The 26,292-nt window shown below is 39.5% G+C and overlaps 3 protein-coding genes across 5 annotated transcripts; 2 read left to right on the top strand and 1 right to left on the bottom strand.

Moving 5' to 3' along the window:
• Positions 1-1,715: 1,715 nt before the first annotated feature.
• On the bottom strand, positions 1,716-13,036 carry paqr4a (progestin and adipoQ receptor family member IVa). Its single transcript, XM_044181069.1, has 3 exons — positions 12,751-13,036; positions 7,253-7,471; positions 1,716-6,617 (listed from the first exon to the last, which is right to left on the bottom strand). The coding sequence occupies exons 1-3, from the start codon at positions 13,034-13,036 to the stop codon at positions 6,184-6,186; spliced, it is 939 nt and encodes a 312-aa protein (XP_044037004.1). The 3' UTR covers positions 1,716-6,183.
• A 352-nt stretch (positions 13,037-13,388) lies between these two features.
• Positions 13,389-20,900, top strand: LOC122868780 (perforin-1-like). 3 transcript variants are annotated; one of them, XM_044181066.1, is made up of 6 exons: positions 13,389-13,712; positions 16,303-16,423; positions 17,612-18,187; positions 18,354-18,492; positions 18,585-18,796; positions 19,136-20,900. In XM_044181066.1, the coding sequence occupies exons 2-6, from the start codon at positions 16,398-16,400 to the stop codon at positions 20,004-20,006; spliced, it is 1,824 nt and encodes a 607-aa protein (XP_044037001.1). In that variant the 5' UTR covers positions 13,389-13,712; positions 16,303-16,397; the 3' UTR covers positions 20,007-20,900. The 3 variants fall into 3 exon arrangements, with proteins under 3 accessions (XP_044037001.1, XP_044037000.1, XP_044037003.1); XM_044181065.1 differs by having other exon boundaries at positions 13,569-13,707; XM_044181068.1 differs by having other exon boundaries at positions 13,583-13,707; positions 16,386-16,423.
• A 348-nt stretch (positions 20,901-21,248) lies between these two features.
• Positions 21,249-26,256, top strand: LOC122868779 (perforin-1-like). The gene is made up of 5 exons (XM_044181064.1): positions 21,249-21,428; positions 23,357-23,932; positions 24,099-24,237; positions 24,330-24,541; positions 24,676-26,256. Exons 1-5 carry the CDS (start codon positions 21,403-21,405, stop codon positions 25,553-25,555), a joined length of 1,833 nt encoding a protein of 610 aa, XP_044036999.1. The 5' UTR covers positions 21,249-21,402; the 3' UTR covers positions 25,556-26,256.
• Positions 26,257-26,292: the final 36 nt, after the last annotated feature.

Here is a 26,292-nt window from a genome sequence, read left to right on the forward strand (position 1 = left end):
GAGTAAAAGTCAGGATATCTCAGCCTCTGCTGCATCAATCTTGATATATATGATATTTTATAATAATAATATTTTATAATATCTTTTTATCTGTCTCTTGCAAGTCCCCCAACTTTACAGACATAATAATAAATTGCTCAAGCACCCATTTAAACCCCTAAACATTTCCTATTACTTTTAAATTACAATAACAAGCTCTAATCTAACTCATTGAAGAGGTGAGATCAAGTAATTTCTCATCTTTCTATCATTGTGAGGGCATTCAATACTTATTACACCTGCTCACATACTTCTATAATTGTGAGGACCCTCATTTGACATAATGCATTCCCTAGCTCCCACCCCTAACCTCAACCATCAAAACTACAAGACTAACTCCAGCCCTTGCCCTAACATTAACCTAAACCTAATTCTGTTGAGCATATAGGACTTGATCGTACAATCCCTTCGAAGTATCTTTCTTGACATCTAGAGAGGGGGGTAGGGGTAATAACTTCATTGGGGTCGTCAAGTGGGCACCCTCCTTGCTTTTGTTGATAGGCCCACAACACCTCCAAAGGGCTCAACAGAGACACTTGCTGTCCAAGGTGCACCCCCCTCCGCTTTTGGTCATTTTGCAGCCCATTTGGGATCCTTCCATTTAGCCACAGCCAGTTGCTGCTTCGCTCAGCAGCCTCTGACAGCGACCTGACAGCTTCTCATATTGCTTTACAGTGTTTGTGAGCGCCTTATATCTATTTGATTCATTTCCTAACCCTCCATCTTACTAATACTACATACACCTAACTTTGATGCTTATTGATTCTAAAACTAAACCCAATTTATTAACTTCAACCCCGAACCCTACACTATAAGCTCTACCTTACCTTTTCTATTACACTCTCAAGCTACCCCTGATTTACTACTTGAAGAGCTGAGGTCAAGTAGTGTCCTCACCTTTTAGGATTTTCCTTCTATCATTGTGGGGACAGTTGATCCTGACTATACAACAAATAGCCCAAACGATCACAACCCCACCACAAGCATTTTTACCTGTGCAATCAGATAAAAAGCTGCTCAATTGGGCGGAAAACCCCCCACTCTGGAAACACTGCCTTGCCCCTAGTCCTAACCTTAACCATCACAACTACATGCATAACCTCAACCTTTACGCCAACTTTAAAGGGACAGTTCACCCCAAAATTCCTCTTACCTGTAGTGCTATTCATCCATCTAGATCTCGACAGCAATGTCTCTTTCCAGAAATCATGACCTGGTTACTCAAGATAATCAACAGATTTGATGTGAGCAGTTTCATGTGGGAACTATTTTCTTTCTACCAATAGTTCCTATTGTATGTATGTTTTTTTTTTTGCACACAAGCTGAGTGCCATATAGTCCCATTATATTAAAAAAAATGCAGACATCTCTACGGCCGATATCTCCAAAACTCTGCAACTCACACCAAAACAATCTGGATGGATAAAAAGCACTACAGGTAAGAGGAAAATATGTATTTCTGATTTTGGGGTGAACTGTCCCTTTAACCTAATTCTAACCCTAAAACCAAGTCTAAACCTTCAAACAGCTGTTAGAAGAGGTGAGGACCAGCCTGAATGTCCTCACTTTCCAGTCCTAAAACTCAAACTGTTCCTCACAAACATAGAAGTACAAAAGGACACACACACACATCTCAATAAAAGAAACATGGATGAAACAGATGGCCTATAGGCGGGTTTAAAAATATAGACTTCAGTTTATTGCACAATCGTTGCTGGAGACTGAGGAGTGTGAGAGCCTGTCTGTTACACAGGACACTAATGTTGAACAGACGTGTGAACTACAGCACAGGAACAAACTGTGTCTGTGCTCATGCACATTAATTTGCAAGCACACAGACTGGATAATGAGGCACTCTGGGGATGCTATCAGCACCCCGTCAGTGCAAAGGGAGAAAGTAAATTTGACAACATACAGATTTCATGCTTGCATGGGTTCTGCAGGAGAGCTCATATACACGCCATACATACATGATCTGAAAATATAAATAAACAACCCTGGAGAATAACTGCAAACCAGCGCTGACAGTATTACAGCCTGTCAATTATTTTCATTTACCTGCAGTATGGCTACAGTAATGCCTGCATCAGTGCATATGAACTTCCGCTAGATGGAGCCACATTCACTCCTTTGTCATTTTAAAAATGCCATGATATTGCAGATATGAAGAGACGATAACAGACAGACCCTCCAGAAAGCTCCCTTCATCCTAAAGGAAAGGGCTTGTCTCATTATCTGTACACAGACCAGTGTCATTATTAGGATCCACAGAATAACAGTAATCATAATAATCAGTATATAACAATACAGGTAATCCATTATAAACAGGTCATTAACAGGCTATCCGGCACCTGTTATATTAAAAAAACTGAATTTTGTTTTGTTAAGTGATGTGTTCATACATCATTTCATTTTTTTCATTTGACATACAGGCAAAAGGACAAAAGACCATTTTTTCTGGCCAGGTTCCACTACTGTAACATGGTTTTCTGAGAGAAACTCCCTTTCCACCTTCTTTCTCCCTTCTGTCCAATCTGTTACCCAGTTCATAGCATGAACAGACTGGACAAACAGGGCAGGTGGAGGTAGATCAAAGTCTCGCAGCCATGTGTCAGACAGCAGAGGTCAGGTCTCGGATGTTACAGCTACTGTTATGGCAACCTGAGAAGTGGGAGACCCAGGATGTTGGAGCAAAGCCCTCTGTTACAGTGGATCAGAGAGCTGTCTTACCAAACACAAATCGACTTCACTGTTACGTATCCTTCAGCTGATAATGCATAGATAGACCAGTGGTAGTCACGAGGTATTCACATGCCGCCAAGATTCTCCACAATGGTCAGAAATGTCTTTCCCACGTGTCTAAAAAAGTGGTTACATCTAAATGATCAAATGCATTCTTAGTTAGGGTCACAAAAGGTCAAACAACTCTACATTAGCACTGAAACCAATTTCAGTATTTTTTTTCTGTGTTGTTCACATACATATGGATATAGCTAAGCAAACAAACATCTTTGATATTAATCTGAAGCACCGCACCGAGCCGCGTCTGCTTCCCTCTCTCATAATTCGCTTTGACTGTGAAAGAGAGCAGCAGCTTATATGTGGCAAACCATTATTCCTGTTTCTTATTTTTCTTTCCTTAACATATGGTGTATGTATCAAATCAGGGTATATCGTTTGCACTGTATGTATATATATTCTACATACATGTATTTACATTATTTATATGGACTTTAAATATGTTTCAGAATTGGAATTTACTTTGATCCAAAGCCCTTTTGAGAACAATGAACAGTGCAGTTTATTTGATAGTGATGTATTGCCTCTGATCGGACCTGTTCAATAATCTTCTTGTAGTGGATCTCCCCCACTCCCCCAACCCCCAGCCCCCCACTACCCACACAGTCAATTCCAAGAGCAAGTGACATGGCCTTTGGATGGCTACAGTGAACAAAAGATTGGCTAACACTATCGGACATCAGTTTCTGTTTCACAACTACTTTCATGCATTTTTTTTCAATTTCATTCAATGGCCAAAAATACATTAGTTTCAGCTTTTACATTGTACCACGGCCATAGTAGGTAATAATCATCAGAGTGAGACTAGCAGGCATACAGTATCTGGCTCTTTGTCAAGGTGAGGGGTGGGGTGGAGGGATCCAGTCTAAGACTAGTGTACGTGATAAAGACTGTGGGAAATCCTTCTTCACCTATGAGTCAGTGTGAGTCAGTCAGTCATGTTAGTGAGCACAGGAAGCAGAGGACATACTACACCACAGACGCTGCTAATTTGGCAAGAAGGGGCTGACAAGATTGGCAACTAGTCAGGGGGCGGCTGTGACTGTTGGCATGGGAAACAAGTGCAATGTCATTAAGAAAGTAAAGTCTGTCTGAAAAGAGATCGCATTTCAACCACTAGTCTTGAGCATGAAGTAACAGAGCAACAGTTAATTTTACTCAAGATTAGTAACTGAAATACCACAGAGGAATACAGTGGCAAAACAATCATGGACATCCACACAGAACTGATGTAACTTATATATTATGACAGGATGGCATAGGGGTTCATTCTTGTTTGGCAAGGCCATCTTAAATAAAATAAAATACTACTCCACTTTAAAAAGACTCAGACTGTCTAACCTCTGTTCGGGTTAAAAAAAGTGCAAGTTAAGAAGTGCTCTGTCACAAAACAAAAGCGGTGCATTTAAATAATAAAGCATAAAGTGGCAAAAATGACTAACCCTTATAAACCATCAATATCTAGAGTCAATGTACAAGTAAACATACAAATACATTAGAACCATTTTCATTCAAGCCCAAGAAAAATTTACATAAGTAACATCTTAAAAAGAGAAGTTTTAAAAGTCACATAACTTCTTGCTGATTATTGTGAATGTTATGTGAATTGCAATGCATAGAGACCAATCTTTTTTCACAATATTACTGTGTGACTGAGAAGTCAAACGTCACTGAAAAAAAAAGCGTGTGGGGAGAAAATGAGGAGCTAATCCTCGGGATTTGCACGGGTTGGAATACAACAAAAGATTTTCTCTGACCTCTAACTTGATCTGTCAGCCAGTGATCCTGCACAGCAACAACGTAAACTGTTTAGACAGCTGACAGATAAACACAATTTTACCTGTATCAGTAAATAAATACAACTCAATAAAAAGCATAATAAATATAATATATTTCATTACAATATTTTGTGCATATTGTGCCAATACGCAGGTCAGTTTTATCTGTAGTTTGTCTAAACAGGGTTACAGTGTAAAGATATTTAATTGTTCAGGAACTTACAATTACAATCACGTTACCATAAAAATTAAATAGCAATCCCTTAATTTTCAGTGCATCTTGCTGCCACATGTACATCAAGATCTAATGTACATATGGTGGCATTTCAGTGTAGTGTAACATAGCAATGTCATTTTTGAGATTGTTATCATCAGAGTGCCTTTTCATGTCTGTTCTGTCATTTTAAAATGCACATTAAAGGACTTTTTTTAAGAACAAATGTACATAAAAAATGTTAAACTTAAGACAGTTTATAACTTAAAAGTTCTAAAACCTCACCTTCCATAAAAGGAAATAGTGGTGACAATCTTCCTTATAATGGGAGGTTATCATAAATGTACAAGCATAAATAACTAGGACTAGGTTTGGCAAACAGTAATGCCACTGAACAACATAGTTTGTAAACGTGTGCACTTTCCTTTCTGATTAAAAATGCCTGAATTTCATTGGCACTGAGCTCAGGTGCAGAAAAAGCCGATAACACTGCACGATTGATTCTAATGTGTGGTCCAAGCCACCTAAAGCAAGTAAACTCATTGCCAACATGCTAGCAAACTCAGGAATGAACCCCCTCACCCATCTTCATTTCCTCGTCATCTCTTGACTGTAAGGACAAATCAGACTGATTCACAAATAAAGAAAGAGGCAGTGACAGAAAACAAGGAAACACGGACAGAACAACCAGTCTAGTAAAACTCAGTCAGTTGGACGTAGTTAAGACTCGATGCACTTACAGTATGTACATGTAGTATAAAAATATAGGTGTGAGGGTGTCTGAGCATGTGTTGTGTATGTGATGTGCATGAGTTGAGATATGGATGTGCTGCATAGGTAGCAACAGTGACATCTGAGAGGACTTGAGCATGTGATGTCATTTAGCCATAGACTGTCTTAACCAACCACATCAACTAATGTTCAAGTAAAACTTCTATTATTAAGTAAAGGCTTTAAACTCAGCAGTAACCTTTACTAGAGCCTTTACTTAAGACTTTATAGTGTTCAATACTCAGTCATTAAATTTACTGTTTAAAATAGTTCTATTTTGCAGTGTATGTTTATGTTCGTGTGTGTCCATGTTTGCAGCAAGTGAGAGAGTCAAAATGCTTGTGCGTGTTACTTGACATAATTTTGCCTGCATTCGCACAAAGTCCCAAGATGGACGAAGATATGAACGTTCTGAGTTTGAGCGCATGAAGTAAACACGTGCACGGACAACATATCGTCTCACCTCACAGAATCAGTTCCACCTGATTTCCCCTCCTTCCCCTTCCCTCTCCAGACACCTCCCTCCCCCCAGGAGGGCCTTTAACCTTACGTCCCAGTGTTCCTTGTGAGAGGGGGGGGGGGTCAGTCTGAGGGACAGTTGTAGCTGTTGATCCACAGCAGGTCGTCCAGCACACCCCAGTGCAGGTAAAGGATGGAGCCCACCACCAGTACATGCATAATCTGGTGGCTGTTGCACCAGTAGTCAAAGAGGCCCGGGCGGAAGCGCTCCGGGATGCGTGTGATGTTGATGACCCCGCCCAGCACAGCCAGCGCGTCCATCATGAGGAAGTGGCGTAGCGAGGTGGGGCTGCCGCCACCCACGCCCACCCAGCGCAGCAGGAAGAAGGAGAAGCGGAACAGCGCCTGCCAGGCGAAGGAGCGCAGCCGGCGAACGCTGCTCTGAGCTGTGACGGCGCAGTAGATGGCGTGGCTGGACAGCAGGATGTAGACTAACAGAGTCACAGTGCGGATGAACGGGTAGCAAAGCAGCGTGCTGTAGACAATGGGCAGCGCCCCTGAGACAAGAAAACACACAAAGGAGAGTCAGCATAGAGATGGAGCATTGATGCCCAGCTCAGCAGCAATGCAACACCTGGTGCAAGCCAGTGTGACACTGCTGAGTGTGGTTAGCAGCATTCAGACCCTCTAATGTTTAGTCATTTCCTGCCTGGGGGTTAAATATAGCACTCAACTACTTTGATAATCATTTAAGTCTTTGTATGGTGATTTTATAAAATATCAAGTCTCATGTCACAATATTAATTATTACTGTATTATTATCAGAATAATATGTGTAGTATGGCCAATCTATATTGGTTGTTCAAAGTACATAAGTGCATAAATAAATGCTAAATATTGCACTTGTCACTTTTGGCTTAATAGGCTAATACAGGCATCATGGAAATATCAATAGTCATCTTAGAACTTGGATCATTGCTTGCATTGGCCAATTGACTCAGTAGTCAATTTTGTTCTGACAAATCAATACTGGTACACCTCCAAGCAAAACACTTCCATGGAAAATCATTGACAATCAATGTAGAAAAATTTCACCCTCAAAGTAAACAGACCAGCAATAACAGCGGCCGACAATGAGTCCAAAATGATAAAAGATGAAGGAATCTGCTGAGCTTCAAAAAAGAAGTCTTACCCAATGTATTGATCATGCAGATTCCACACACGTCAAGTTTGAGGAGAGTGTGGTAGACGGGCTCCCCTCCCTCGTGGTTCATGAAGAGGTGGTAGAGCACAGAGCCTAGCTGGGGCGACAGGCAAGCCAGGAAGTGCACCACGCCCAACCACGTAACGCTGATCTGAGACCACGGGATGTTGAGAGGCAGCAGCACCAAGAAGCAAACCAAAGGGATGCCTGGAGAGAGGAAGGGCAGAGAAACAGACAGCACAGGTTGTTGGAGTAGGCTTTACTAGCTGTAATTAAAGATGAAGCCTGTGTAGCTCCTGTCAAGGCTCGATACACAAACAACACATACTTTGCTGTACACAGTGTCATGTACTTAACAAATCTAGTTTACTTTTTGTGCTGTAATTTTGCAATGTCTTCTGTATGTAATTACATATTTTTGACAGTAACATTTGTAAAGCAACATATTTTTAAGGATTATTTACTGTAGGATGTTTCTTCTAGAGGGCGTCCAGTGATTGATAGAAAACAAAGCGGTAATGTGCACTTTGGTATGAAAACCATCAGCTCAAGCGTGATAAAATAACACGGAAACTTTGACAAAACCAAATTAAGGTGTCATGTTTATTGTAATGGATTATCTAGCTCGGGACTTTTGAGGCCTGGGGACGTTGTTTTTCAAATTATACAAGAATGAGTCACTGCGAAGGGCTTCCAACTACGCTGAGTTTGTGCAGACAATGGCAAGAATAATGTGGAGCACAGCGGAAACCTACATGATTGGCACAAATGTATCAGTGTTACCCTTTGAAGGGAAAGACAAGACTCCCACTAAGCTCATATTTTGATGCAGCAAAGTGCCATATTGCTAATTGCTACATAGCTCCAATTTAAGTTTCTCTATTGGGCAAGGGAGAGGCATTCACTGCTATGTGAGAAAAATCCAGACCTTGAAATTTGATCCACATACAGTTGTTACGATCATTAATCATATTGCACTCCCTTCCTCTTTTTTTGCTCACTCTGCCTTTCCCAATGTCAAGGCATTCGTCCCAGCCAGGTGATACAGGCAATGCCATCTACTGTAACACATCTATTTTAAGTGTGTTATCTCTGCTCCTCCCCCCACTCATCCTGAGCCGACCAGCTGTACTCAGCTCCACTCAGGGTTGGATACAGTGGAGAGGACCTCCTCTGAAGGCCTGCAGCATGAACGTGGTGAAGTGTCTGAGAGCTGAGCTGCGGGCAGGATATTTTGAGTTTATATGCAAAACAAACCAGCTCATGAAACTTAGCTGAAATGTTAGAACACTATATTTTTATAGTGACAACAACAATGATCCACCTGAGTTTAAAGCACACCTCTGCATCTTTTTTTCTACTTTGGAAAAATTGGACAAAAGCTCATTTGATTAAACATCATTTCCTTATATAGGGAATGATGTCAGCTGACGTCAGTGGAGTGTAATAAAGACTTCCAGGGCCACTTCCCTGATGATCACTACTGCAATGAAATGATGACCTTCAGAATGAGAAAGTCGGTGAACACACAGATGATCTGCAGCACCCTGTATGCCTATAGGATGTATTTTGATGGTAATAACAGCAGGGGGCAAAGAAACAAGTCATGCTACTGTGTGCCATGCTATTGGCAGTCTAATCATATCAAGCTAAAAACACAATAACACCATGCAGATTGCTAACAAGCTGACACATCAGTCTCACCTCTGGCTGCACAGATTAACACATTACTGCAATTAATTTTGGTTTGCACTAACCTATTAAAAGAATGGCATATTGTTGTGTAACCATGACGTTTTGGACCAGATGAAAGATGAAAGCCACTCCTGGCAATTTCCGTTATGTGTATATATGTCCGCTTGTTAGCGGACATACATAGTAAAATATCTACGGTCTATGGTCTGTTTATAATTAATATAATTAATAATCAAATTCACTCTTCAATTTGGCACACATGCAATATAAAATGTATGTAAGTATAGTATTAATGTATTAATTCAAAGAAAAAGTGGTTCTCTATGCTTGCCATATTAATTTGAAAAAAACCTTCAGATTAAATACATTTTTAAAATTGAGTAGTAGTAGTAACTGTTTTTACTGTTTTACTTTTACTGTAGCGAGAGCAAATTTTAACTATGTTATTGAGCTGAAAGATTTAATCTATTAATCGTTTCAATCTGCAACTATTTCAATAAATCATTAATTGTTTCAGTAAATTTTCAAGCAAAAACAGTGAAGAAATGCCAAACACTTCCTGGTTTCAGCTTCTCACATGAGAGGATTTGCTGCTTTTCTTTGTCACAAAACATTGAAAACAGAATATATTTGGGTTTTGAACTGTTGGACAAAACAAGACATTTGAAGACATCAACTTAGGCTCTGTGAAGTTGTGACTGGCATTTTATCAATTTTCTTGTGTTTCACAGACTAGTAAGCAAAATAAAAAAATTTGTCTGCAGATTAATCGGTAATGAAAATAATCGTTAGCTGCAGACATACTACATTATATACCTTTTGGGTAGTTAAATCTTGTGTCATATTTATAAGTTGATTTTATGTTTTGTATATATAAATCATAATTAGCAAACTAGTAACTAGAGCTGTCTAATAAAGTGGATTAAAAGTACAGTATTTCCCTCTAAAAAGTAGTGGAGTAAAAGTATTAAGTAACATCAATACTCCAGTTAAGTATAAGTGCGTCAAAATTGTACAGTACATTAGCTGAGTAAATGTAATTAGTTATGTTCCACCACTGATGACTGATGTATTCATCAAAACCAACCTGCTATCACTCTCAAATTGATTGACAGGTGTTTTAATAGGTTAAACGTTCCTATTAAGCCCACGTAGCGTATAAGCCCACTTGCAACTTCTGAGTCAAATAAAAAAAAAACTACATCATCATTTTTTGCTGTGTGATGTTTCTTCCAGTGAAGCTGCTTATTATATAAATGTCACTTTATGTTATTGTAAGCCAATCAGATTGGTGGATATAGAGTTCTCGAAGCACATGTGTGACATGTGCCTGCTGGTTTTGGTACCCTCAGAAAAACATTTTTTGCATATGTCTACTCCTGTTTTTGGTAAGTATTCATTTGTTAACAAAATTTAAAGGTGGGGTATGCGATTCTGGAGAAATCCAACACCATGATAAATACCATGATATAAAGCGAACAGCGTCACTGCAAGTAATGTAACTAACGTTAGCTAGGTTGTAGGTTAGCTTAGCTAGGTTGTGGGTTAGCAAACTGTCGCTACAGTTGCTGCTGCGAAGCTAACAGCCAGAGAGGACGAGACGGTTTCCCAGAGCCAGCAAACAGACAACGATACCCACAACTCTCCTGCTACTATAGCTAACATCACAACAACAGCATATCTTGGCAAACTAGAAAGTAAGCTGCATGTCCGCAGGCAAGTCATTTAACGTTATCTGACACACAAATCATGGCTGGAATAGTGTTGTGTGTCTCGGTCCGAGCCACTTTGTTTAATTCCCATTTACAGAGCCAGCGCTGTGTACAAACACCGAGTTATTTTCAGAGAACACACTGAACGGACAGCTAGCATACCGTGAGGAGATATTCTTTGAATTTTGAAAAAAAACCGTCTATTGGATTAGATTCGCATATCCCACCTTTAAGTGATTAGTGTTTTGAATAAGACGTATGTTAGAATATTACTTGAATTAGAAAGATTGTTTCTTTTTAAATCAAAATAGGAGTTTTAGCATGCCAGCAAACAGACCACATGCTGCATCGATACAGCAGCTGCATAGTATGGTTCACTGCAATGACATAAAGCATGACAAGCATGTAGAATTTACATTTTTGTATGCAGTTTATATTATTATACTGTTAAATAGACAATAAATGTGTATTTTTATCTTTATTTATTTTTTAATTAACATTTTTACCTGTTGGGCTTGAAGGGGACGCTGGCAAACAAATCACAAATCACATCGTCTGGGGTGGATGTAAACGAGTATCGCAAATTACTTCTCTGCATAATCAATTTATACTTTTCATGTTATGTTAGTGATGCAAATATAGATATATTCCATGTAGTTGTTTTTTAAATGTCAGGTGTGTAGAATAAAATATTCTGTCTTTTAACCATAAATTCACTGATGTTCCCTTTAAGCCAACTTGACTGTTTCAATGGGGATTTTGACCTCTTTTGACCTTTGAACTATTTCCCTCCCTAATTTTGACCTCACCTGATGAATCAGCTCCATAATTCACATAATTAATACCCATATTTAAACATCATAGATCATATATGTGAATGTGTATATTATATATAATCACCTCAAAGAGCATAGGCCTGCATTTAGCCTATAGGAGAAAGTATAAATGGCAGAAATGTTGACATCTTTCTTGTTTATTTTGCTTAAGTTATAACCTAATGATACATGAGCTTCAAGATGTTGTGTCTGATGTCTCCTCACAATGTACTGTATGTTTTAATGTTACTCCACAATGAACTGAATGGTTTTAAAATGTGCTTTTACAATGTTTTCAAACTACTAGCCTAAATGTGATTAACATTTGAAAATCAATTAAAGTTATTGTTTAATTGTAAAATTGGTATTGAATCTGCAAACTGTTTTTCTTTCAATCAGTCTGTCTCATAAATCTTCATAAAAACATCTGCACTTTCAATCAGTTGGCTGGACCAGAAATTTTGGCCAGTTTCAAAAGCCAACAGCACACCATAGGATGGAGATACAGACGAAATGACAACACATATTTAAAGATGACGTGGTCAAAAGTAATTTTCACTATAGTTTTGATTTTTTTTGGCTACGTTCCAAAGAAGACATGATGTAAGTTTAGCTTTTCACACAGCAAAACGGCTGGTCACGCCTATATCAAATGCCATTTACAGGCCATAGGATAGGAGTGGACACAAAATGAAAATAGCTATTGAGAGCTAAGAGATTACAGATTTCAATAGAAAAGTTTGTATTGTTAATATTGTTTAAATATATATTTATTTATCAACAAATCATGAAGCGGGCTTATTTGAAACACCCATGGGTTTAAAGAGTAAGTTTGGTATCCATAAAGCCCATACCAGACTTTTCACATATTTTGACAAATCAAAGAATAAAAACATCAGAAATTGGTATAAACACACTTTATTTGAGAGATTAGACTTTAATTTTAACTAAAATGTTCTCACTTAAATTGGGGCAGTATATATTAAAAATGTCTGAAAAGCAGATTTGGTGGGCTTAAAAGGGACGTTCATGGACAAACACTATACAACAAATAAATATAAGTTATTAGTGTTTTCTAATGAAAATATGAATTTAGCTCAAATAAATGTGGTCAAATATTAAGGGTTTAGGTCATGTGTGCCTTCCTGACTGCAAATGTCCCCGGCTTTAGTGCAGTGTCTGTGCAGGTGTGGGTTAACACTCAAAGTCACACTGGCTCCAGCAACCTGCTGACTTAACTGTTCATGCTGATTTCTTTACTCACCGTGAGTGTATATGTTTCCAAGTTCATTGTGCAGGTAAAACAGGCTTCTGATGCAGTCTTGCACAGAGGAGATTGGCCGGTATCCCGTTAAGACGTATTTGTTAAACTGCAGATGTGGAGGTGAATTCGCCCAGTCCAGCAGCCTGGGTCCATTTAAAAATGCCATAGCAAAGAGGACCGTTAAAAGGACGCCGCCGAATAAGTAAAAAACAGACTGTACACCTATATACACATTTAATAAGATTATTGCAACTAAAACCTTATGGGATACCATTGGTGATGGCATTTGTTTAGGGTCTCTATATTGTGCTGTTAGCCTCCTAGCTTGGCGCTAGCAAGCTCACGTCAAGTCTCTCAGCACTACCCGGCAACGGCGAATCCGCGCCGCCGCTGTTTGCTTTGAACCGCCGGTACCTGTGTGAGTGTCATCCGCAAGGTTGGAGACAGACACGGCCAGCCACATACATGGTGCAAGCTCGGGACGGTCATTACATTTGGCATCTAAAAAATGTCAGTGCAGCGCCTAAAAGCCTTAGGCGGTTGAGAGGCAGTGTTCGCCGTCATGTTAAAGCCACTTCCTCATTAGTTAACGTTAGCATTCCGTTGCAGCAGCGCGAGCTTGAACGCGTCCCGGGCAGGGATGCTGTGGCAGTTGGAGCGTGAGCCGCGCTGCCATTCAACTCCAGATGATGCTAGCTTGATCCTAGCGGTCAGATTTGTAATAGAGGACTAGCAGGTCATACCTTTACTTTAATGAACGCGTCATATGCTCAGGTCAGTTCCGTGTGATGCTGGCTAGCTTTCGTAATGCTCTTAAAAAACAGATGAGATCCGGGACTCTGGAGCGGAGATTTTGGGAAGGACTGCGGGCTAGCAAGCCGGGCACTCGGCTACCGATGTCCTGTGACTGGGGCTGAGTAAGCTGATATTTGAGCCGGCTGACTCCAAACACACGCGGTACGGTCCGTAAAGCTTATACTCTGTTTCTTAAACATCTGTTTTATCCAATTATTTCTGGCTAGCTGTATTCCTTGAAACGCAGAGTCTTCCCTGGCGGCCTCAAGTCCCCTGCATCGCCTCTCCACAAGTGTCAAGCTACATAGAATAAAAGGGACGGCACTTCCGGTCATTGTTTTCAAAATCTATGTACATGCCACATTTTTCAGTAGTGGCTGCAAAGTTCAAACATTGAAATAAAGACTAAGCATTTGGTGCCAGTGATATCTTAGATGGTTCCACAAGTCTACATATGAGCTGGAGTAATATGTCATCAGTCAAGATGGAGCGAGGCCCTTAATCTAAATTTGTGTGTAGAAAACAGTAGCAGGTTGCTGTGGTAGTACAGAGTCTGAATGCATGGAATTGAATTAATTTAAATGTTCACACAGGTGTTGAAGCAAGATCATGCGTTCTCATTGTTCAGCTGAGTTTAGTTAAACCTGGTTAACATAAATACACAAGATGGTGCCTTATAGGGAGGACCACGTCAAACATTTGCTTTTGGGCCACTACTGACCCTCCATTTCTCCACCTCCTGCCCTTGTGTATGTACTCTTTCAAGCAGTATTCCTGGGCTGTAATAATACAACCTGGCCCCAGGTTTTCTTTGCGGTAATTTAATTAAATATAACTTTATTAAAGAATATGTGCCATTTGTGAGAAGAATATGTAATAAAAATAATCATAAATGCTTTTCAAGTCAGGTTCACAAGAAACACTAACCCATCTTAATTGTTGCTGCATATTCTCTAATAAATGTGCAATTAACCAAATTTCTCAAACCAACATACAAACAGTGAACCTGGGACTTCGGAGCCCCTGGAAGTCTGGGGACCTGAACCAGCTGTCCACTTGGTGTCCAGCTTTCTCTTAAAAAGCAAAACAAAACACTTTCAATAAATTTACTTTTCTTTAAAGATCAAATTTTATTTTGAAGGCAAACTCTTTTAACTTCTGGTGTTATTCTGGTCGGCTGAGAGGAGTTTGACGCTGCTTGGCCGCACTTGGCAGTGTGTGAATACCAACACTTAAGCTATAGCTGCCTTCAATTCAGCAGGAAATATTGCAGTTACCACCTGAGCTCACAAGATAAACAGAAAGAACATGATTATTATTACTACTTAATACTAAAAGATGTGTTTATTACAGCAACAACATGCGTCTTTTCCCTCAGGGGTTAATACAAATATTAATGATAATTATAATTACAGAAAAGAATTGAGGTCAGCCATCCAAGAATGTTTCCAAAGGCCTAGATGTTGAATTTTCTGAAAACTATGATTATACCGGAGAAATGAAATATTATTTCTAATAATAGAAATTATGCGAGTCTCAGATTTCATCATGAGAAAATCTGTTAATTGAAAATTCAAGTTAGCCCAACTTCTGTGAAACCAGTGATTTCTTGTGACATATTGTAAGTACACGTCCTTTCACTACTGTGTTTTTTATTATCATCCTTATGCGTGAGGTTTTGTCATGGGACTCACAATTAGGTGCATCCCTGTTGGACATTGATTATTATTCCTATTATCCTGCAATACACGTGTGAAGGACTGGTAGACAGCTCGGGCATATTGTGAGAACTTGTAATTACTATAATAAATAAAACTAGTCTGCACACTGAAAGCTGCAAGTCTATAAATGAGTCACCATCCAGACACATGGTAATTTGAGTGCAGTGCTCAAATCTCATACATGCTAGTCTTCTAATTTCAAACAACAACAAAAATACTGTCATTATAGGGTCAAATTTGCTATATTACTGCACACAAGTAATACACTTGGAGTAAGAAGTTTCCGAGGAGCACATGAAGGCAGCAGGTGACGTGCTGTAATCCTCTGATGGGAGAGGACTGTTGAGGAGCTGGATGACTCACACCACCTCCACCTCTCACCCCTCTCTGCTACACCTCTGTGGGACAAACAAGATACCCCTCTACTGTGGGAGGTGGTGGCTTACATGTCACATGTTTATCAGATGTGGTTAAGATTTCAGAATTATTCACAGTTGTACAGAAAGTGGATTAGAGAAGTGAAGAGTACAACAATATGTTTTTATAATGCCAACATATTATATGTGTTTCATATATTTCATTTTTCAGTTAGTTCCTCTCCTACTTGCAGTGCTGCTTTATCTCCTTTGTGCTTATAAAAAACATTTTTAATGTATGAATCGATGCATTTATCAGTTTTCACTGAATGTTTTTTGTTACCTTATCTGTAATTTTAATTTTTAGTTTCTTCTCAGTTAATTTCAAATATGTTAATTTATCCATATTAGATTTACTTTTGTTTAGTACGTATATATAAATAATATTTTTTACATGTCAAAATTTTAAATTCATCTTTTCTGTGTCAGTATTTGCTGCTGGAAAAAGCCAGATTTTGTCAAAGAGGCTCACTAAAATCTTATCTCAGAAAGAAATGGATCGTTTGCGTGTCACAGTCTTGTCACCTAGCATGGCCATTCAGCCCACCACTACTTGAGAGAAGTGACTCTACACTGGTCAAGCTGTCAAACCACTTGTTTTTTCCTGTGTTTTCTCAAAGACTACTCTCACCTCAGACCCACCCCCCATCACATAGTACTAATTGTCTTTAAAAACACAACGTACTGATTTGGATGCCCACAGTTGGATTCACGCATGCAGTGTGGACACGATAGACAAAGGTGAGTCTATGCTGATTTGCTTTTTGAAATATTCTCAAACTTGATTTGAAAATACATAACCTTCTGTGGGCTATTGAATATAATAATGATTAATGACTGAATAATTACTTTTTTTACATAGCACTAGCACTTTTTTTTAAATTACAAAGTGCTTTACAGTAAAACAAGCAATAAAAAAGGGAATAAAATCCAAAGATAAAATGGTTTTATCAGTTAAGAAAAAGCCATAAGATGCAGCTTAGTTTTAAGAAGAGATTTAAAAAAGAGGATACTGACTTGCAGCTGAGGGGCTCGGACAGCAAAGACCTGGTCACCCTTAGTGACAGGCGAGATTTTGGACCCACTAGCTGGGCCCTCAGGGAGTTAGCGGATCAGCTTAGCTTACTACAAGTCTTCAGTTTGTTTCTCATGATCATTGATTATATATTAATTATATTATAAGTTTTACATTGTTCTAATCACAATTTGTCAAAACTAAATAGAGGTGAAAGAATAAAGCAGCACACCTACTACGTTTTTCTTTTTTCTGTAGAAAGTTGTAAAAATTTTCCAAGGACAGTTGTGATATGTGCTTCTTCACTGTTTACATTTTCTACCATACAAGTAGACAAGCTAGCAAGACTACCAAAAACTAGCCTCCTAAGGCCTTCTGCTATCTCAGTCACGTCCGTCGAGAGTCCCTATTCACTCAGTCGTAAGGTTTATGCTCCTTCCTGACAGTCAAAGACTAAAGACTGCAAGTTAGTGAGTGGTTATGAGTGGTTTGTCCAGTCTTTGTAGGTTTAGTCTTCAGGTTTGTCCCAAGCTTTAGAGATGGATCTAAAGTTGCTTAAAACAGAAGGATCCAGAGAGGTTTTCTTTAAGATGGGGTAAATAGTAGTGTGTTTTTTAAACTGGACGGGAAAATGTCGGTCGACAGAGAGCAGTTAATAATGGCTAAAATATCTGGAAGAACTGTCTAAAATGCTGCTTTTAAAAAACAACTGGAAATGCAGTCAGAAGGGCAGGTTGGGGATGTTGAAAGTGCAACAGTGCTGCAAATTGACTGAATGAGGTGTTAATCTCAAGTTATTTAGCATGTGGTAGAAACTGTTCATTACTACTTCAGCGTGGAATTCTACAGTAGTTTAGTAGTAATAAATGGCTTCACTTGCTCATGTTTGTTTAACTAAAATGTTTCTTTTTCAGGATTAACCATCAGTTTACATCCATCACCCAACTTAACAGCAGCATGTTTCTGTTGAATATTTGCATCTATGCCAGCCTCATGCTGTCCCTCCCTCAGTATACGTATCAGTCATGCACAGAGGGGACACCCAGACAGTGCTTGGATGCAGAATTTGCTCCTGGTACCAATTTGGCCGGGGAAGGCTTCGACATCACCAGAATGGAACGCAAGGGGGCCTTTGTGCTCGACATGAATCAGTGGAAACGCAAGGACAAGACGTGCACCCTGTGTAGCAACCCCTATCTGGAGAACAAAAAGCAAAAGCTCCCCTTGTCAGTGGAGGACTGGAGGCCAAAGCAGTCCTGCAGCATGGAAGTGGCCAGTAAACTCCACCGATCCAGTGAGTCTCTGGTCAGTTCCAGCTCCTCTTTGGTAGAAAACAACTGGCAGGTCAATCTAGATTTTAATGTGGGTAAAATAGGTGGCTCACTGATGCTAGCTGGTACCCATTCTAAATTGGCTGATTACTCCATGGAAAAAACGAAGAATGACAAGTTCAGCTTCACAAGCCAAAGCATGTCCTGTGAGTACTACAGGTAAGAAGATGACGACTGGGATGAAACTTTTCTCCACACACTCCCCTAGATGCAAAGATAAATGCAGTGAACAAAATGAATGAACTTTAATGCTCAAATGCAATACTGTAGTATACCTGTTTCATACTGGTCTGTCTTTTATTGTCTGGTGTCTCACTGGAAACAGCTACCGAGTGTCCAGCACTCCCAAGTTGCACAGGGAATTTCGCAAAGCAGTGAAACAGCTCCCCAAAATCTACAGCCCTGAATTCAAGCAACGATTTTACAAACTGATTGACAACTTTGGCACCCATTACATCAGCAAGGTGAACCAAAATGATGGCAGGATTGTAACAAAACAAAATGCATTTCTATCAACAAATTCAAGCATTACTGAAATGAAAATATATTATTCCAGGTGAAGTTGGGAGGAAGCGTTCAATCTGTGACCAGCATCAGGCAGTGCCAGGCCAGCCTGCAGGGCCTCAGCGTGGAGGAGGTGCAGATGTGCCTGGCAGTTGAGGCGTCCGCCAGCTTCAAAGCTACAATAAAAACTGAATCAAAACACTGCAAGAAGGACCTAGAGAGGACAGACAGTAAGTCAGCCTTCTCCAGCCTCTTCAACGACAGGTATAGAACATTTTCTCATATATATTGTCACGTTTTCTATTGTTTTGCACTTCTAAATTACTATTTTCAACACTGGAAAGGCCAAACTGCGGTTGTCTTAAATACCAGAATTGAAATATATTAGATTTTAAAATGTCCCTCCAAATCCAAGACCTACTTTCTGTGCAAACCAATGGGGGAAGACTTTCAAAATCATGTAAGGCAATATTAATTCCAATTATAATAAAACACCTTGTGTTTGATGGTTTCAAAGGTAGACCCCTAAAAGCCGTTGGCTTCTCTAGTGTTGTTTAAATGTATGCTCTGGCTCAGTTCTTTAAGCAACTCTCTCCTCTACAGGTTCACAGAAATAAAGGGGGGTCATACCACAGAGCCAGACCTTCTCTTCTCCGCTGACAAAAATCCATCAGCCTACAAAGAATGGCTGAACACACTACCACAGAATCCAGACATATTCTCATATTCCCTGGAATCGCTTCACGAGTTACTGCCTACTAACACCCCTGTCCGGAAGAACCTGCGCTCAGCCATTAGCCATTACATCCTGGAGAAAGGACTGTGGAGGAACTGCAGTGAGCGCTGTCAGGCCGGCATCAAGAGCGACTCAAGGGATTCCTGCGTCTGCCAATGCCACAATGACCCTGCTGTAAACCAAGACTGCTGCCCGACCCGTAAGGGCATGGCTCGAGTCATCATAACTGTACAACGGGCTTCTGGTCTTTGGGGAGACCACATCACAGCCACGGACGGCTACGTGAAGGTCTTTTTCAACAAACAGATGGTCCAGCGTTCTCCTGTCATACACAACAACAACAACCCACACTGGGCCATTAACGTCGACCTGGGCTCTCAGGATTTGTCAGCAGGAAATAAAGTGAGATTTGAAGTGTGGGATGAGGACAACAACTGGGACGACGACCTGTTGGGACAATGTGAGAAAGTTCTGTCTGTTGGAGTCAAGGAGGATCTCTGTAACCTGCAGCACGGCCGGCTCTTCTACAAACTGGAGGTGAAATGTGCTCCGAGTCTGAGTGGAAATTCATGCATGGACTATAAACCTTCGCCTATGAGTCAAAGTCTGAAGAGGCTGTATGTGTCCCGTCATGCCCACCCTGTCCCAAAGGCCATCCTGTTAGAGATGGGTGTGTTTGTGGACGAAACAAGCTCACAGAGAAACCAGAGTCTTAATGTGTTCAAAAGTTTGGTGTGATATAACACCCATGTTTGGCTTTACTGAGGCTTATATTCAAGGTATTAGCAACATTTTTTATTGTATTGATGAGGTTAATCTAAGCATTATCCATAACACTTATTAAATCTCTACTGATCACAAAAGATGAGATGTACATCAGATGACAAAGTGGTTGCAATTCTGGTCACTTTTGTATGTTCAGTTTTTATATCAGTTTAAGCTACAGTACATTAAGGTCTTTATGAATTAAAAGTAAAATAGCATTTTTATACTTTATTTTATATTGTTAATATAGGCTAGATAGAAAAGATAGTTTAATTATTTTTATATATCTATGCATTTGCATCATATAGTGCTTAGTATACTGTAGATACCGGCCTGGTCTTTAACAGGACAGCAAAGCATATGTTGGGGTTGAAATGTGAGTTTGAATCAATGCAGCTTTTACTTACAACCTTATTTTTACTTTATTTGTTTATCCGTGCATTTTTTGCATTTTATTGTTTCTATAGAGGCATTTATAACATGTACTAGTGTGTTTTATACAATTTAACCACATTATTGCCCTGTTGATTTTTGACATGATGTTTGACTCCCATTTCTAGAGAGAAGTGAAGAATAGAGCCATAAAGCTTTATGTATAGATCACACATGCAGAGTCCATTACACATGTAATGCCATCATATTGAAAAAATATTTTATAGTTTATAGTCAGTTAGTTGTTTACATCTTCTTAGTGCTGATATAAATATCTTTTTACTGTATGAATCCACACATTTATCAGTTTTCATTGATTGTTTTTATCTGTAATTTGAATGCCTTTTTCTCTGTTCATTTTAAATATGTTAATTTCTCCATCTGGGATTTACCTTTTAATATTCTTAAATAAAAATAACCAGATGCTCATATTCATATGGCTATAGGTTGTTTGTGTATTTTAATTTAGATTAATTTTCTTTGCTGTACAGTGTTTGCTGCTGAAACAGCCCAATTCTATCACAGGGCTCACTAAAATGTTATCCCAGCTTATCATATACAAGTATTAAGTTACTTTGTGTTTGTGATACACTTAAGAAATTCATCATTTTGAGTGTGATGGTCTCCTGTTCTCATGAAGTATGGCCACAGCCCACCACCACTTCAGAGAAATGATAGGTTTGTGGTCTCTGGTTCGTTATTGACTGGAAAGCCGGCCTGACTTTCATGTTGTTACTATCTGTTTGAGTTTGTCTATAGACCACCAGCTCCACCCCTCAGTGCTGGGTCTGCTCAACAGCGATGAAACTGTCAAACCACTTTTTCCCTCATGTTCTCTTTAAGACCACTGTCACCTCATCCCGTCACCACCTCCTGCTCTGTTTTTTAACCTTTAAACAGACAGCACTAACATTCGTGTTCACAGTCAGTTTTATAAATGCAGCGTGAACAGGCAAGACGAAGGTGAGTCTATGCTGATGCGCTTATATTGAAATATTTTTTCACTCTACTTGAATATATGTAACCGTCTGTGGATTATTTACTATAGTGTTAAGTTATTAAGCATCCGGTATAAACTGTTCATTGCTGTATCAGTGAGAAATTCTATAGTATAGTTTAGTCCTGTAACAATTGTGAGAGCAGTAGTTTTAAACATTCAATGAGCTATAATACTGTAAGTCAAGTCCATTTATTTGTAGAGCACATTTCAAAACAACAAATGTTGACCACAGTATCGTTTAGTTGCGATAGTCCTGGAGACTCAAATGCAGTTATAAAAAGATTGGTCTTAAGACAGGATTTAAAAAATGGCAATGGACTGAAAGGACCTGACAGTAAGGGTTAAAATGTCCCACAGTCTGGGGGGTAATAAGGGAACATGTTTGATTATCTTTGGATTTTGACAAAGAACATGGAGAGGAGTAATTGATCAGAACATCTAAGAAGTCTTAAGTTGGAATAGGGGCCAAAGAGATCTCAGATATAAATATGTGCCAATCCGTGCAGTGCTTAAAAAGCAATAAATATTCTTAAAATCAATTCTATATTTCATTGGTCTCTCTTGTTGGTACCACTGAGAAGATTCTTGACATACCGCAGGCAAGACAAGGATGACTGACTGACGCACAGAAAGAAAGTTCCAGCAGTCAAGATACGAGGAGATAAAAACACGTAAAATCTCCTGATCCTAGGAAGACAGATAAGGTTTTATTTTCGCAATAAACCGAATGTGGGAAAAGCTACTATTAATGACAGAGTTCGTAAAATGTTAAGGCAGATTCAAAAGTGACACCTAGACCTCTGAATGTTGAGGGACATTTGAGCATGTTTTTGGCCATCGACATTCTTGTGGCAAATGAAAAGAGACTTGAAGGTGCCCTGCAGAGTTTTCTTGTAAACAAACAAAAGTTATGACGGTGTAGTCCCTCATTCATCCAGGAGCGTTCTATTGTAGAAAAGGTTTCAGTCGTAGTCATCTGGACACTGTTTTCAGAATCATTGTGACAATTGAGAATGACTTCTGGATGGGAGCCGAAACGTCTTGATTCTGAAAACAGTGTCCAGATGACTACGACTGAAACCTTTTCTACAAAACAAAAGTTATGTTCACATTTCGTGTTTTTCACCAAAACACATTGTGTGTATCCTTGAGGTCTAACAAACATGTTCAATGCATTTCCTTCCTCATGAAGCATTTGCAAAAAAACATGGGATGTCATGTTTTCTAAAATCAGACCCAAGTGAAAGCATACTAAAATAGGTCCTAAATGGGGCCTTGAGGTACACCACAAGAGAAAGAATCAAAGGAAGATAAAGAGTTATCACTCGTAACTGAAGATGATGTATTGTGCAGATAAGACTTAAACCACAAGGCCTTACCCTGATTATGAGCTACATGACTGAGTTGGCCCAAGAGAACAAAATGGTCAACATTATCAAAAGCAGCAGAAGTTAGTCCAACACAATTAAAATAACGTTATTTAAACTGTCTAAAGACATCACAAAGTAATTTGTTACCCTTAGGAGAGCAAACTAAGTCGACAGGAATTTGTCCAAAATGTTGTTGTGGTTTACACAGAAGAAAAGCTATGAAAAGAAAACTTTTACCAAGACCTTAGATAAAAATGACAACTTTTGAGATAAAGTACAGTCAGATCTAAGGTAGTTTTTTTTTTAAATCAAAAGTGTATCATTGCATGTTTAAAGGAGGATAGGACATAACAATTTACTAAACGGGTGTTTATTATGGATAAACTACTAGGCCAAAAAATGTCAAACACTTCTTTAAGGATTGTTAGAATTACTATATGTCCGACAACCAAGTAGTAGTGGTGTACTAATCAACTGCTTCACTTACTCATGTTTGTTTAACTAAAATGTTTCTTTTTCAGGATTAACCATCAGTTTACATCCATCACCCAACTTAACAGCAGCATGTTTCTGTTGAATATTTGCATCTATGCCAGCCTCATGCTGTCCCTCCCTCAGTATACGTATCAGTCATGCACAGAGGGGACACCCAGACAGTGCTTGGATGCAGAATTTGCTCCTGGTACCAATTTGGCCGGGGAAGGCTTCGACATCACCAGAATGGAACGCAAGGGGGCCTTTGTGCTCGACATGAATCAGTGGAAACGCAAGGACAAGACGTGCACCCTGTGTAGCAACCCCTATCTGGAGAACAAAAAGCAAAAGCTCCCCTTGTCAGTGGAGGACTGGAGGCCAAAGCAGTACTGCAGCATGAAAGTGGCCAGTAAACTCCACCGATCCAGTGAGTCTCTGGTCAGTTCCAGCTCCTCTTTGGTAGAAAACAACTGGCAGGTCAATCTAGATGTTAATGTGGGTGACAAAGGGGGCTCAGTGATGCTAGCTGGTACCCATTCTAAATTGGCTGATTACTCCATGGAAAAAACGAAGAATGACAAGTTCAGCTTCACAAGCCAAAGCATGTCCTGTGAGTACTACAGGTAAGAAGATGACGACTGGGATGAAACTTTTCTCCACACACTCCCCTAGATGCAAAGATAAATGCAGTGAACAAAATGAATGAACTTTAATGCTCAAATGCAATACTGTAGTATACCTGTTTCATACTGGTCTGTCTTTTATTGTCTGGTGTCTCACTGGAAACAGCTACCGAGTGTCCAGCACTCCCAAGTTGCACAGGGAATTTCGCAAAGCAGTGAAGCAGCTCCCCAAAATCTACAGCCCTGAATTCAAGCAACGATTTTACAAACTGATTGACAACTTTGGCACCCATTACATCAGCAAGGTGAACCAAAATGATGGCTTGGTTGTAACAAAACAAAATGCATTTCTATCAACAAATTCAAGCATTACTGAAATGAAAGTATATTATTCCAGGTGAAGTTGGGAGGAAGTGTTCAATCTGTAACCAGCATCAGGCAGTGCCAGGCCAGCCTGCAGGGCCTCAGCGTGGAGGAGGTGCAGATGTGCCTGGAAGCTGAGGCGTCCGCCAGCTTCAAAGCTACAATAAAAACTGAATCAAAACACTGCAAGAAGGACGTAGAGAGGACAGACAGTAAGTCAGCCTTCTCCAGCCTCTTCAACGACAGGTATAGAACATCTTCTCATATATATTGTTTTTACTAGTTGCACACTTTGACTGAATACACTTTTATAAATTATTATTTTCACCCACAGAAAAGCCAATTTGGCTCAGTTCTTTAAGCAACTCTCTCCTCTACAGGTTCACAGAAATAAAGGGGGGTCATACCACAGAGCCAGACCTTCTCTTCTCCGCTGACAAAAATCCATCAGCCTACAAAGAATGGCTGAACACACTACCACAGAATCCAGACATATTCTCATATTCCCTGGAATCGCTTCACGAGTTACTGCCTACTAACACCCCTGTCCGGAAGAACCTGCGCTCAGCCATTAGCCATTACATCCTGGAGAAAGGACTGTGGAGGAACTGCAGTGAGCGCTGTCAGGCCGGCATCAAGAGCGACTCAAGGGATTCCTGCGTCTGCCAATGCCACAATGACCCTGCTGTAAACCAAGACTGCTGCCCGACCCGTAAGGGCATGGCTCGAGTCATCATAACTGTACAACGGGCTACTGATCTTTGGGGAGACCACATCACAGCCACGGACGGCTACGTGAAGGTCTTTTTCAACAAACAGATGGTCCAGCGTTCTCCTGTCAAACACAACAACAACAACCCACACTGGGCCATTAACGTCGACCTGGGCTCTCAGGATTTGTCAGCAGGAAATATAGTGAGATTTGAAGTGTGGGATGAGGACAACAACTGGGACGACGACCTGTTGGGACAATGTGAGCAAGTTCTGTCTGTTGGAGTCAAGGAGGATCTCTGTAACCTGCAGCACGGCCGGCTCTTCTACAAACTGGAGGTGAAATGTGCTCCGAGTCTGAGTGGAAATTCATGCATGGACTATAAACCTTCGCCTATGAGTCAAAGTCTGAAGAGGCTGTATGTGTCCCGTCATGCCCACCCTGTCCCAAAGGCCATCCTGTTAGAGATGGGTGTGTTTGTGGACGAAACAAGCTCACAGAGAAACCAGAGTCTTAATGCAGAGAGTCAAAAGTTTGGTGTGATATAACACCCATGTTTGGCTTTACTGAGGCTTATATAGAAACATCACTCTTTTTATTAGGTGTATCGATGAGGTTAATTTAAGCAGAACCCTTTACCCATAACTGATACTCCTTATTAAAACTCTACTGATCACAAACCGTGACAAGTATGTCTGTTCAGAGAATTTTTATGTGTTGTTAAAATGTGTGAAATTATTGGCATGTTCAGATTAATTTATGATTTGTGTTTGACAGAAGACTACTGTTAATGTAGGCTCTCAGAAATCTACATGAGCAAAAGATTCAGATGACTGAAATGTAATGTTAAAATTCATTTTTGTTCAAAATATGAATAAAAGCAGAGGCAGACAAGATACTTTTGTTGTTTTTATATACTGTATCTATGTATTTGTATAAGTATAGGGCCAATTATACTCAGCAAAGCATATGCAATTCAAGTTGTCAAAATGTTAGTTTGATCAATGCAGCTTTTTACATATACACTTATTTATGCCTTATTTTTTACATATTTTTTTTAATTTGCAGATTCATAAAGAATAACATGTTTGCAGATTTTATGTATTGTGCAATCATTTTGTAGCATTTTATTATCTATACAAACATTTATAAAAATCTAATAGTGTTTTATGTATTTTAATCCTGTATTATCTTGTGGATTTTTGACATGTTTGTTTATCATGAATAAAAGCATATTATATGAACTGTTCGTAGTATTTGATGTTTCATCTTGTTACTTTTACTT

Source organism: Siniperca chuatsi, linkage group LG21, assembly GCF_020085105.1.
Source record: "Siniperca chuatsi isolate FFG_IHB_CAS linkage group LG21, ASM2008510v1, whole genome shotgun sequence".
NCBI classification, from domain to species: Eukaryota; Metazoa; Chordata; class Actinopteri; order Centrarchiformes; family Sinipercidae; genus Siniperca; species Siniperca chuatsi.